General features: G+C 18.9%; 2 protein-coding genes across 3 annotated transcripts; one reads left to right on the top strand and one right to left on the bottom strand.

Annotated features, from left to right (window-relative positions):
• The first annotated feature begins 471 nt into the window (after positions 1–471).
• LOC107994955 (probable serine/threonine-protein kinase DDB_G0280133) lies at positions 472–3,878 on the top strand. Its single transcript, XM_017052144.3, has 2 exons — positions 472–860; positions 1,032–3,878. The coding sequence occupies exons 1-2, from the start codon at positions 639–641 to the stop codon at positions 1,737–1,739; spliced, it is 930 nt and encodes a 309-aa protein (XP_016907633.2). The 5' UTR covers positions 472–638; the 3' UTR covers positions 1,740–3,878.
• LOC107994954 (fatty acid hydroxylase domain-containing protein 2) lies at positions 2,868–15,385 on the bottom strand. 2 transcript variants are annotated; one of them, XM_062080213.1, is made up of 6 exons: positions 14,575–15,385; positions 6,314–6,440; positions 6,005–6,108; positions 5,102–5,429; positions 4,376–4,648; positions 2,868–4,187 (listed from the first exon to the last, which is right to left on the bottom strand). In XM_062080213.1, the coding sequence occupies exons 1-6, from the start codon at positions 14,600–14,602 to the stop codon at positions 4,028–4,030; spliced, it is 1,020 nt and encodes a 339-aa protein (XP_061936197.1). In that variant the 5' UTR covers positions 14,603–15,385; the 3' UTR covers positions 2,868–4,027. The 2 variants fall into 2 exon arrangements, with proteins under 2 accessions (XP_061936197.1, XP_061936187.1); XM_062080203.1 differs by lacking the exon at positions 14,575–15,385 and adding an exon at positions 10,775–10,930.
• Between the last annotated feature and the right edge of the window lies 1 nt (position 15,386).

The raw sequence follows: 15,386 nt of genomic DNA, 5'->3' as shown, positions 1-15,386 counted from the left end.
AATAACTATAAATTTAATGTTTACTATATCTATTATATAGAAATAAGATACTGTATAAATAATTTTTATATATTTAATCCCTGATATCTGATAAATCATTATACTTTTATATCAAATTTTCATCAATAATAATTGATGATTAACTATTTGATAACAATGTAATATTTTTTTATCTAGTGATTTTAATTTATTAGTTTGCAAATAAAATACATTGTTAAAATTTGATAAAAGTATAAAATTTTCCATTTATTACTTTCTTTAATATTCATTATAACATAATGATAGAAGAAACATTTGTGATTTATGTTTATAAATTATAATATTTCTGGATTTCAAGTAATAATAATAAGATTGCTTTCATAAAATTAAAAATAATAAAATTTTATTATTACATTATTAAATTATGATAAAATTTATTTCAAATAAAAAAAATATATGTATAAGCATCTACATTCTTACATATGTCATATTTTTCGCGTATATATATTTACGCAATAGTTGCGTTCTTATGATGGAGCAAACAGTTTCTTAGTGGTTGAGACCACTTTTTTTTTAGTTTTTCTATATTTTTATAAAAGTTTTAGCCAGATTTATCTGCAAATAATCGTATCAGAAAATAAAATTCTATAATTAAAATAATGCGTGTTTTCATGATGCAAAATTTTTATCGATTAATTCTATTTATATGGCTTGTATCTATTCTAACCTTATCTATCAGTGATGAAATTAAAACAGATGGTAATACATCTTTAACGTTAAATATAAACAATGTTGATAGTGATTCTAAAACCGAACATCAAATTTCATCTTCATCAATTCAATTTATGCCTGAATCCGTTAATTCTAAAAAAATACAGAATGTACGTAATATAAATATATAATATTATATATATAATTGTCAATTAATAAATGTATAAATTATCTATAAATTTTAAATGTACTATTTATTTAAAAAATTAATTTTTTTTGTATTTTTATATTTTTTTTCTAAATAAAGTATATATAATAATAGTAACTAAATATTATTGCAGCAAAGTATTGCCACTCCTTTAGTTGCTGGAGAAGGTGGTCCAATATCACTTATACCTCCTACTCAGCAAACATCTACTATTTCCCATTTAAAAGATGTTACTGATTTACAAGATAATTTAGATTTACAAGATAATTTATCACAAAAAGAAGATGATATTTTATATGTAAAGAAAAAAAAGAATACTTCTAAAATCGTGTCAAGAAAAGGAGCAGATAATGGAAATATTTCTATTAAAATGACACTATCCAATGACACAAAACCTATTATTGAATTTTCAACAATAGCAAGTAATATTTCTAATAATGCAAAAATTGATATAAATATGAATAATTCAAAATCAAATGTTAGTGATAAAAATATAAATAATGCTTCAAATACAATTGTAAATAATACTTTATATCTAACAAATGTAACGCAAAAATTATTAAGTGTAACAGCATCATCAATCCAAGAACATAAACCTAAACCAACTGCAACAGTAATAGAATCTAATAATGATAAACAAGCATTTATACCTCATACTAAAGGTTCACGCTTAGGAATGCCAAAGAAAATTGATTATGTCTTACCAGTTATTATTACTCTTATAGCTCTACCAGTTTTGGGTGCTATTATTTTCATGGTTTATAAACAAGGTAGAGATTGTTGGGATAAAAGACATTACCGACGAATGGATTTTCTTATTGATGGCATGTACAATGATTAATATTTATAAATATGACATCACTTAATTCGGTTCATAATTTTCATTCATATATGCAATATACATAACAGTTGAATATACTATTTTGCCATTAGCTAGAAAAAACATTATATTTCAATTATATATAATTTTTTATTTTATTGCAATTTTCTGCATATATTTTTATCATGCTACTGCCTTAATATGAGATTTGTTATTATATATTAATTAGTATCATGTTTATAATTTTAGACAAATGGTGCATAGGAAAGACAATATGGAAATAACAACAAATTTACAATTATAGCAATAACATTTTATTATGAATTCTTAAAATGAAGTACTTTCAAAATAAAGATTTTATTTTAATTTACAAAATAATTAATGATACTTTTATAATTGTACATTAAAGCAATTTTTAAAATTAGAGATTTTTAATTACATTACTTTTTCATTAAAAATTCTTAATAAAAAAATAAATGTGCCAAGAATTTATGAAACCAGTGATATATTAATGTTTTTTCTTTCAGTATATAAAAAGTAAGTTTTTTTGATATGATATGAAAAAATATATTTATATTTTGATATTATAATTTAAATTTGTTTTTAATTATATTTCCATATGATTTCCTCTTCATTAAAATTTGATTTTATTTTTTAAATTTTATAAAATGTTCTTTATATTATGAATTGTAAAATAGTAGTATTTAACTCGCCAAAGAAGTTATTCATGTAATTTGATGTTTGCATTTACTTATTATAATTATTATGTGTTATTATCTTTTTACTTATGTTTTTGAAAAAATTTGTTTATATAAATTGATAATTATAATTACAAATGGAAAAATAAAATGGACATTAAATGTTCATTTGTAAAATTATCATATTATAAAATATATAAGCAATGATTTATGCAATTACTTTATCTAATAAGGTTACTGCAATTGTTATTAATGCTAGTAGAATTTTATGAACTTTTTTATCTTTTTTAACGTTCGTAAAATTTGTATATTATTCAGATATAATAAAGCAATAACTATTTTTATATATGTATGTAAAAAAATTATTCATATTCTTATAAAATATAAGTACTTGTAATTGAAAATGTTTTATTATTTTTTACATTTTTCATCATTGAAAAGAAATTCGCAATTTTGATTTCGATATTTTATTAGTAAGCTTATTATATGTAGATACATAAAATTATTAATATTAGCATTTCATATAAAATACAAAATTTATAATGACAAAGAATAAAGTAGCTATTCCTTGTAATAATTATTAAAGAAATAATAAGATAGTATTTTTATAAATGTGATACATAATTTTAATTTTTTATATATATTTATATCACATAAAAATTTGTTTTATATATAAAAAAATTGATGAAGCTTCAATTCCGATTTGATTTGTATATTTTTGTTATATGCATAAGTTTGATTAGAGAAGAACATTATTATTTTGATATTAATGTATCTAATAATTTTGAATATTTTAATTTTTATTTTGTAACTTTAAAGTGCATAATCTTTTAATAATCTTCGGTTTTTAATAATCTAAAGTAATTACATTTTTTACTAAGTTGCTACGATCATAATTTTTTCTTAGATTAAATTTATTGCTTTTATTATTGAATTAAATATAAAAATAGTAATTGTTTCACAAAGAATTTTATCTTTATAATTTCAATATAAACATAATTTTGTCAAATATGTTTTTGGAATACCGCTATATCATGTGATTATTAACAAAGTAATATCTAGATGAAATATTCGATATATTTCTAAGTTTTCTAACAATATATTTTTTTAAGAAAAACATTCGAATAATCTAAAATTCATCTATTAAATTTATATTAAAATTTTTATAATGTTCCAGACATCTTTTTTTATAACTTTGAATTAAAAAATAAATTCTAAACGTTTTGTTGTATTTAAAACAAATATTTTTACATCTGAAAATATTAGTTAAAATTACATTTATCATATTTTTGTACAAAAACTGTAAAAATAATATATAGATTGCTTAATACATTATATTCATGTCATTATAATGTTTATAATAACTGAAATTGCATAATAATTAAAAATATGCAGTTTTGTAAATAAAAAAATTATATCCTATTTATTTAATCCTATTTACTTATTGAAAAATATAAATTTTTATTGTATATTACTGATTAAATTTAAGTGACTAATCAAAACTAATAAAACAAGTGCAAAAGTATCTTATAGTATATTTCATATTGAACATATTATTATACCGAACTTTCTTATTTAATTTTCTTATCACGATGTTCAATAAAACTTTCTTTATTTAGATTTATATTTTACTTCATCTGGAAAAGCTTCTCTTGGTGGAGTAAAGCTAAGCATCATTACATGACGTTGATAAGCTCTGGAATTTCGAAAATGTGTATCTGTTCCATGAATTCGGTCTAATACTCCCAAAACTCCAAAACATTGATTAAACCTAGAATAATATTATGATCAATATTTTCAATTTCTAAACAATAAAAATTTTTATATAAAATCTAATTATATTATATCAGTATAGAAACTTATTAACTTCTATTGATAAAAAAATTACTTTAATATATATATAATACATTTCAATTTTAATTTAAAGTAAATAATTTTGAATATATAAAAATTACTTACTTTAAATGATGAAAATCGTGAGCTTCTGGAGATGGAAAAAACGGTAGATGATAACCAGAATGTGCATTTAATGTAGAAAGAATAGCAAGCGAAAACCAAAGCCAAGCAGTAGCCACATGAGAACCTATGATATATACTCCCAAAAACGGTGGTAATAAATTGGAACCAATGTGTTCTAAAGGATGACAATACAGCGAAGTTATAGCTATGGGAGCCGTCCATTCGTGGTGTTGTTTATGTATATATTTATATAGATAGCGGCTATGCAGAAATCTGTAATATAATTTTGCTTTTGCACGATTTTTTTTATAATTGCAAAAATATATAAAATTCTACGTAAAATAATATTATAGAGGAAAATCTATTCAAATATGATTGCTTAAAATATTGCTAAGATAATTAAAAAATAGTTGAAAATTAAAATAATAAATATTAATTAAACAATGCTATGTATATCCTTGAATTATTTTAAGTAATATATATAAAATAATTAATTTTAATCTATTTGAATCTAAATTTATTTTAAAAAATATAAAAAAAGATTTAAAAACTTTACATATATGTACATATCTTTTAGGATAAATTAATTTGAAAATTAAAATTAAAAATTAAAAGAGACTATAATTCAAGCATAATTTATATTATTAATATGAAATATTTTTTAATAAACAAAGGGCTAAATACATTACTAAATTATATTAATAAAAACGTATAAAATTTCCATACCTGTGCGAATAATAAAATCCAATTTCCTCGCACAATATGTGAAAAGCAATTTCAACAAGTACCCAGTGGAAGGTCGGCAATTCGCGTACAGGGGGATAACCGCGCCATTCCATAAGGTGATAACTAATATACGCTAGAGGAAGTCCAACAATGGTTTGATTGAATAGTACTTGAGCGATTACTTTAAACAATTCTCTCGTGTCGACTGGTTCGTTCGTACCCGGTTGTATTTTGTATCTTCGTAAAACTGCTGGCCGATTAGTTATATCTAGAATCATGTAAATTCCGCCAAAGAACCAGTACACGAAAAATGTCAATCCTATCGAACCTGCAAAAAATTAATTTTCTATTAATTAATAATATTCTTGCTTTTACAATTTTTCAAGAACATATTAAACGTATATATGTAAGAATATTCCAAGATAAGTTTCAAAAAATAATTTATCTTTCATTCTATCTATCATTTATATCTTTTTAAAAAAATGAAGCTATAATTTAATGATAATTTATTTCCTTTCTAATGTTATTTTTATCATATTATTTATCACTTATTTTATGAATAAGCATTAATAACCATTAATTTTTTTTTTAAATAACTTAAAAACTTTTTATTTTTATATATATTTATTTTATAATTTTTTAGATAGAAATATGAAAATATTACAATTATATATTATCAAGTTTAATAATATGCCCAATACATTTGAAATAATTTTGTGAATAAAAAATAAAATATTTGTTTTCTGCGATAAAATCCAACAATCTTATATCTTTAAATGATTTCGATCATTTACATCAAATATTATTTATTTTGAAGCGTGCTATATATATATATATATATATATATATATATATATATGTTTTTTTAATAAATTTATTTTAGTTTAGTTTAGTTTAGTTTACCATAAACCCAAAGCGTGCCGGGATCATCTCCTAATTTATCTAAGATTTTATCCCATTGTGCTTGCCAAAAATCACCTGAGGCTCCCCAAAATCTTTGTAAGTGCCTAAAAAAATAAAAAAATCGAAATAATTTAAAAATAATTTTAATAAATATTATTATAATAATAATTAATAATAAATAATTAATAATAATTTAAATAAATTTAATAATTGATTTGATTAAATTATTATTATATAATTATTATTATTATCTTGTGCAACAACAATGTTTTCAATATCTTATTTGTGTATATTATCTGTTAAATTTACCATGTTAGCGAATTGCAGAATGCAGCAAATCCGATTACTACGGTTCCAATTACGAATAGAACGCTCCTTAAACTTGAAAGCAAAGTCGGTGGCGTTTGATTTTTATCTTCACTGCTCCTAGGCGTCACTACAAAAAATAAATTGTTATTAGTTTTTCATAATAATTATTAGTTTTTCGTAATTTTCATAATTTTCATTTCAATAAATTTTAAACTTCTTTTATTTGTTATTTAATTTATTTTATTTTGATATATTTTTTAATTAAATTTTTATGTATCAATATACAGAAACAAAAATAAATCAATATTGAAACATTTTTTAGATTTATGTATATTTTCATAAGTATATTTTCATAAGTTATGTTAAAATATAATTTATCTATTCATCTGTTGTCAAAATTATGATAAAATATGATTATGATAAATTATGATAAATTATGATAAATCAAGTCAACTTATGCTAAATCAGCCTATTTAAAAATTATTTATGAAAATAATTTTGCAAATTGTCAAGCATTAAATTTACATCGTTAAAAATCTTCTATTACTTTATTTTAATATTTAATTATTAATTATTTAAAAGATTTTCATTTTATTATCATCGTATATATTTATCATTTTTAATATTTTTTTTTATCAAGAAATCATTAATATCTTAAAAATTGCAATGATTATTCAACTAAATTTATTTTATTTATATTATAAAGTGTCACTTGTATTGCAATAAAAATAAAGGAAAAAAGACGATTTGCAAAACAGGATATTATACAAGATAACAGATTGAAATTGAACAACCGCTCAATTTTAACCTTTCTAAATAGCTGATTAAATGCAATTGCCGTTTTTAACGCGTTTGCAACAAAATTGTGCAAATGATCGTGTATTTGAAAATTAAATATTTTTAAAAAATTTGATCTTTACATGTGAAATTTAACTTTCTTATAAGTTTACTTTTAGCTGAAAACAAATATTCAATTAAATTATGGAATAATTGAATATAATGAAAAATGTTTTTTTTTATATTCTTTAGATTACATTAAAATTGTTTGAATTTAATTTTCCAATTTAGATGATGGTATATATATATAATTAAAAAAAAATAACTGAATTTAAAACTCGTATATATTTATTATTCAATTAATTTTAATAATCTTTGAATAATTATATGTAAAATGGAAAATGATAAAATATGATAAAAAAAATAATAAAAAATGGGAAAAAAATAAAATAAAAAAAAAGCTATAATAAAATTGTTATTCAATTAATTTTTTTTTAAATTGTTTTTCTCTTTAACTTTACATTTTAATTTAATTTTCTTATATTTAATATTATTAATATTATGATAGTAAAAATTTAACATTATTTCATATTATTATTGTAAATAGTTTAATATTATATTATATAATATATAATATTATTTAATAGAAAAATTTAAATATAATAGTTTTTTAGTTAACTATTTTATTTATGTTTTAGGAAGTGCATCTATTCAATTGAAAAAATGAATACGATTCGTGATAGTGAAAAGAGGTCGATGAAGACTCTTGACAAGATCAAAGATTCATCGGGTACGCATGCACTTGACTAATAATAAGAATTACTGTAGTAAATCTAGATAACATCTCGCTTGTTGTATCAACGAATAGCATCAATGTTAAGCTAACTATGAACTTGTTTGGCATACCACTTTGTATTAGATTTAGCTAATTGTTGGGAGCATTCGTAATGTAGTTATAAATCGATTTAAATAATGATTAATATATGTATATATAGATCATATTATATGTAATTAGACTAAATTATATTTTTAAAATAATAAAAATTACACGAGAGAAAATAAATTGAAAGAAAATGTTAAATTTTCTAAAAAATCTATAAACATAAATATTATACTTTCTTAATTATTAATTGATGCATATGACTAAAAAAAAAATATATATAGTGTAATTTAAAAAAAGTAAAAATATGAAATTTTGAAAAATAATAAATACACATGTAATAAAATGAAATTAGCATGTCATATTTTAAGGCATAAGATTAAAAAATAAACTAAACGAAATAATATGAAATTTAATTTAATTGTGATAAAAATTGTTTTATGCTAAATTGTATTATTCCTTGTTATCTATTAATCACCTTATCGCATATATATGCATAAATAAAACAAATGTATATATAAGATTGTGTATTTAATCTTGTGTTTTTTTCATGTTCTGATTCTTTTTTATTATGCAAATTAATATATTTTTTTTATAATTAAGTATTTTTAGAAAAGTATTTTTATAATTAATCAAGTATAAATTTGATTTATATATTTTATTTATTTTAAAATTTAATTGAATTTTAATTAATTTCTATGCAAGAAATATCAATAAGTTAAGATTTTTTTTAATTATTTAATTATGTTAATAAATAATTGTTAAAAATAATTTCTGAAAAGTCATTAAATTTTTAATATTATTTAATAATTACAATTTGATATCAATTATTATGTTTGTTTTTTGAAATTATTTTTTTTATAATTATTTATATTTAAAATAATAAAATAATTGATATAATTGATATATATTTTTTAAATTTCAATAATTATTTTAATTTGCATTGTACTAAACAAATTTTCAATTTATTATTATTATTTAATTAATAAAATTGTTAATTAATTAATAAAACATTTTGCTATGAAATATTGCAAAAAAAATTAACAAATAAATCTATTTATAATGTATTTCTATATTAATAATTTTTAATCGAATTGAGTGCAAATTGTTAAAATAATTAGAAAAATAAATTAAATTTATATTTAAAAATAATTTAAATAATTATAAAAAAATAAAAATAAATAATAAAAATAATTATAAAAAAATATAATAATATATTCAGTACATAACGTAAATCTCTCGAAGATATCGAAAAAGTATAATCATTCCAAGAAATCATTTAAATTATCTGATGAATATAAATAAGTATGAATGAAAAAAAAATGCTTATCATTTTTTAAAATTGGCATTATATATTCTTTAAAAAAGAAAATATAAAAAAAAAGATGTAAAGAAAAAAAGAAAACTTATTAATTCAGAGAAACAATTTACATTTATAAATTATAAATTATTGAGAATATTAGTTAAATATTATTAATATAATTAGTTATAATATTAATTTTCATCAGAAATATAAATAAAAATGTTAAAAATATTAAACAAAATAATTATAATATATTTACATAGGTATTTATTATTTCGATAACTTTAACAGACACTATGAATTAATTTTTCAGTCTCATTATAAATAACATTTTTATTATTAATATAATTGATTTTTTATTATATTATAAGTTCAAGGAATTCAATATCGTATCAAAAAATTTTTCTAGACTTTAATTTTCTATTTTTCTTTAATTATTATTTAATTAATACTTAATTTAAAATACAATATAATTTTATTTAAAATATTTATTAGAAAATTTGTTAAAATATAACAAAAAACATTAATAAACAAGTAAGATATTTTAATTTTATTATAATTTATAATAACATTTAATGAGAAAAATCAATATATATTAATATGGATTTTTTTAAAAAACATAATAAAATAATTTTAATTAATCGACTATATTAATTTATTTTTTATTTTTCTTTTTTATTTTGTTATTTACAAAATATATTTTAAATATTTTAAAAAAAAATTCGCTAAAAATAATTAAAATTATTTTTTTTATATTACATAACAATAATATATATATATAATATATATATATAATAATATGATATAATAATATGACATAACATAATATAATTGCGTTAACATTAATAATTAGCTAAAATAAAATAATATTCAGAATATCGATGAAATAAATAAATTTTTAATGGAATAAAAAACTATAAAAAAATTATTGTTACATAAAAATAATGATTAATAACTTATATGTCTTACACAACAGTTAACAATTAATTTATTTATTTTGCAAAAGAACATGATAATTACATGTAACTAATTTACATTTATTTGTATGCATAGTAATGAAAATAATTATTTTTTTATACACGTCATATAAGTATAAACATACATATGTATATGAATGATATTTACTTTATTCCTAGAACTTGTAGATTTATAATTTGCAAATATTTAATACTGGTAACAAAATTCAAAATTTAATATTTATTGATTTGTGTAATATGTAATTTGTGAATAATCTATAATGAATCACATAATGATTCATATACATCTTCCATAAAAGCATGTAAACAAAGATCTATATGAATGTATGTGTTAATATGTCGAAAAATTTCGTCTTTAATTCATGAATTCACCTGACAATATGATCTTGTGTACGCATCATGTGTTACAAAGTATGGATTCGAGAAAAATTCGCAAGTACATACATACATGTAAGTTCGTATAACACATGTTTGATTAACATATCACAGAGCATATTTTCATCTTTTATTTTGTTGGCGTATACCTTTTCGTTGAAATAAAGTTTCGAGTAGCAACATTTTAAAACTAATCACGTGGCCTAACTACACTTTTTAGATTCTCACTTTTTAGATTCGTTCAATCTCGTTATATGCGGCATTCCGTTGTCGAATGACACGTACTGACTGAACCCGTGTTGTTTTATCCTTGACTATGCCTCAGACCAGCGGTTCTTAACCTGTAGTCCGCAGACCTCGAAGAGACCGTATAATCCTCACTGGGAGTGAGAGAAAGCACGATATTCACTATGTTATGATACGCATTTAACATTAATAGCTAAAGAAGAATGATTTATTCATATTCGAACAAATATTATTTATACTGAATATGTTTATTTTATTTATTGATTTATAATAAATATTTTCTTTTTATGTTTGAAAAAACCGCCTATGAATAGTTTTATATATATATAATATATATCACGATAGATTTAGATAAGTTAAATCTTAGAAAATCATGAAAATAAAAAATTATTTAAAGGAGATTTGATTGATGAAAGTTAAGAACCACTGTCAATGCATGCAGGATGATAAAAAAATTTTATAATTTTCAAATAATATTCGTTAAATAAAGAAAAAAAAATCCTAATAAATATGAATATAAAATTAATATTTTTAAAATTATAAATAATTTTTTTTTAAGCAGATGATTTATTTACCTTTTTAAATAAGAAAGATGAATTGAATGAGATGAATCAAATAGATAGAAAAAAATGGTTTTCAATTTTCTGATTTGAATCTTTTTTTATGGGATATAATGATCTTTCTAACAATTAATAATATAGAATTAGATTGAAAAATATAAAATACTAGTAAAATAGTTGGTCCAAATGCACGAATTTTAGAAAAAATATAGAATTCTTTAATATAAAAATACAAAAAAATTTTTTGTGACAAAGATAGAAATGAAAGATATAAAATCTTTTCTAATCAAAAAAGAAAAAAAGATATAAAATAATTTTTTATATATAGTTTTAACATATTAATTCCTAAAACAAATAAGTTATTTACATTAATCGAAACAAACAACTGTTTATAAATTTAAAAATTAATTATTCAAGTTATTAAGATTTTTCATTTGATGAATATTATTTATTATAAAAATTATGAACTTTTTTTTCAACTCTCTATAATTGTATCTTCAATACTCGCTCCTTATTATTTGCGTCATTTAATTTTTTGCTAATCTATGTATGTTTTGTAATCTATGTATGTTAGATCGATGATTAACAATCGATGATAAATACAAAATAACACATCAATTTTTGTACATTATTTTAAATTAAAAAAATATTTTACATGATTTTTTTAAAAATAATAAATTATTTATCATCCATATCATAATAAAAAATAACTTAAAAATGTATATAAATAATTAAAAATAAAAAATATAGTTTTAGAAATTACAACATGAGTAATTTTCGTGTATTTTAATATTTGAATTCATCTAAGATATCACTTTTATATTTATAATTATATTTATGCTATTTAAATTTCAATTTATTTACATTAGATATCTAGATGTATATTATTCTTTTTATATTAAAATTTTATACTGACACTGATGATAATATACTATATATATTTACGACATCGATATTAATCTGTTTATTATATGATGTATATCATGTAGATTAGTTACAGATAAATTCAATTGTAATGCCTTTTATCTTCGTATATTACACGAATATTTAATTTCACTGAGAAATATAATTATTAGTTATACATAAATCAATATTTTGATTTATTATATATAACAATTATCTATTAAGTTTTTTAAAAGTTTCTTCATTATAGAATATTTCACTTTATCTGAAATATCTTTAATTATTAATTCTATAAAAATTGTTATAAAATAATAATATTATGCAATATGTACTAATAATATACAATATATAATAATAATACTATATATTTGTCGAAATATTTTTATTGCAAATCATTATTGTAATCATAAAATTGTTTTTATAATATTAATCGAAAAATCAATAATAAATATATCAATATTAAATAAATGACAAAAAATTTGATGATTTTAAAAAAATCTGATGGTACTGATGATAGTAATCTATTATATTTAATTTACTTGTACGCTAAATAATACAAATTTCAGATATCAAATATAATATTTAATAACTTAATAATTATTTACAAAAAGTACATGTATACACATAAATAAACATGTAATATTTTGGAAACATTATTATGTCTACAGATATGCAATAAAAGATATAATGTTCTATTCTATAAAAAGTTTGAATGTGACTTTCATAATTTTCAGAAATCATTAAAGTTGAATAATTAACTCCTCATACGAATTTTTATCCGAAATATTTTTAATTTTTACATATAATACATATAATAAAAAATTGATAAATGAATGAAATACGAAAATATTCCATTATTTGAAAAAAATTCAGAATTTTTGTTATATACTTTAATAATTAAAATTATAATGTAAAATGTAAAAATAAAATTAATTTTATTTTTAAAATGTAAAAATTATGTAAATGTATAATATAAAATTATGATGTAAAATGTAAAAATAAAAAAAACTATAATTATATTAATATAATTATATAATTTGATTTGTAATCATAAAATAAAATTATGAATTAATAAAAAAAAAATTGAAAAATTTTATATCAACTTTGAATACATATAATTATTTTTTAAAAAATGTTTATCAAAGGATTTTTCTTATTATATTTCTTATTATAATTTGATTAGAAAATTAAATCGCACATAATATATTAGTCCGATTAATGTCAAACATTGCTTTCGCATAATTTGCTCTATTATATTCGTATTCCAAAAGAATACAATTATTATTATCGATTTACATTGATATAATAATTTATTGAAGAATATAAAATATGAATACTGATATTTATAATTAAAGGAATAATGTTACAATATATTTCTTATTCTAAATAATATTTTTGTAATAATATTTATAATAAATATATTTGATTAATAGTATAGTTTAATATCATAATTAATTATTTATATAAATGATTAATCTTTTTATAAATAGTTTTAAATTAATATGCAATTTATGATTTAAAATTATTATAATTTTATTTATTTATTAAATAACAAAAATATTATTTATGATATTTTTCGTGTAAAAGATGGTAATATAAGTATATTATAATATAGATAATATAATAAATATATATAAAATATATATTTATATAAAAAGTAAATAGGTAATATAATAAAAGTTTTTGATGTAAAATATGTATTTTTATTATTTGATATATTATAATAAATAAAAATATGTTAATATCTTTAATATCTTTATGATAATCTACTTTTTTTATTGATTAAATTCATATTACTTGATTCTAAACAAGTTAATAAAATAGGCATTTTTCATATATCTTTTGATGATTATAAATTCTATTTGTCAAAAAACAAAAAAACAATGCGTAATTATAATCAATCAATTAATATACGTTTATTTACATCTTTACCTACAGCTTTCTTCCCTCCAAAAGTGTATGTCAATAATTGAATGCATGTCAGACATACACATACATATATATATATATATACATATAATATACATATATATATAAAAAATATATATATATATATATATCAATAGTCATTTAAAGATTAAAATCGAAAAATAATAGTTTCATCAAATGAATTATAAACCAAAACATGTTAACAAATTATGATTTTAATTGTGATAACTGTCATAATGTTCCATCTTAATTTTGATTTAGATGTTTTGTTCAAATGTCAACAAGAAAAGAATCGAAATCTCTCTTCCTACCTTTATACTGCTTCTGCACATCCATCATGATTATTGATGTAACGTTTACGTAAAAATCAAAATAATTTTTGTGTTTGAAGTCAATGGATCACATTTGCCACAGCATACATGATAGTCGATAAACGCAGACGGTTGATACTGGCAAATGCGCCGTAGCACCAAGCGAGTACTTCCAGCATGAAATAGGTATATATATATATATTTATATACCTATTATATATATATGTGTGTGTGTGTGTGTGTGTGTGTGTGTGTTTTCATGCGTATTTACGTTTTTCATACGCTTTGTTTGTATAAATATATAAATATATATATATATATCTATGTAGTAAATTATTTTTTATGTATATATAATGATGTTCTATGTAATCTGTATATATATATATATATATTGTTGTTTATTTCATATAAGTGTTAGGTTAGAATTATATTTTATCTTTTTCTTTAAAAATCAATTATAATGACGTGATAAACGAGGAAAAAAGTTCGTTAGAAACTGATTATTTATTCATTATATTTTTCATTATTCATTTTCTTTTATTTTCTATCTAATTTATTAATAATTATTATTAAATTTTCTAAATTAATATTTTTGATATTTATTAATTGCATATACAAATAAATTAAGAAATTATAGATTTTAAAATAATTTTAGATTATAAAAATAAATACATGTAAGTTGAAGTATTTTCTGTTACATATGAATCAGCTGTTATCACCTGTTGTATTGAGATATATATCGAAACGTACACAGGCTATAATAGGATTATTTTCTATGTAAAATAAATCAATCATAAAATACAATAATGCAA

Source organism: Apis cerana, linkage group LG1 (assembly GCF_029169275.1).
Source record: "Apis cerana isolate GH-2021 linkage group LG1, AcerK_1.0, whole genome shotgun sequence".
In the NCBI taxonomy this organism is placed as follows: Eukaryota; Metazoa; Arthropoda; class Insecta; order Hymenoptera; family Apidae; genus Apis; species Apis cerana.
Note: the sequence above shows the minus strand (reverse complement) of the source record. Positions and strands in the feature narration are given on the sequence as shown.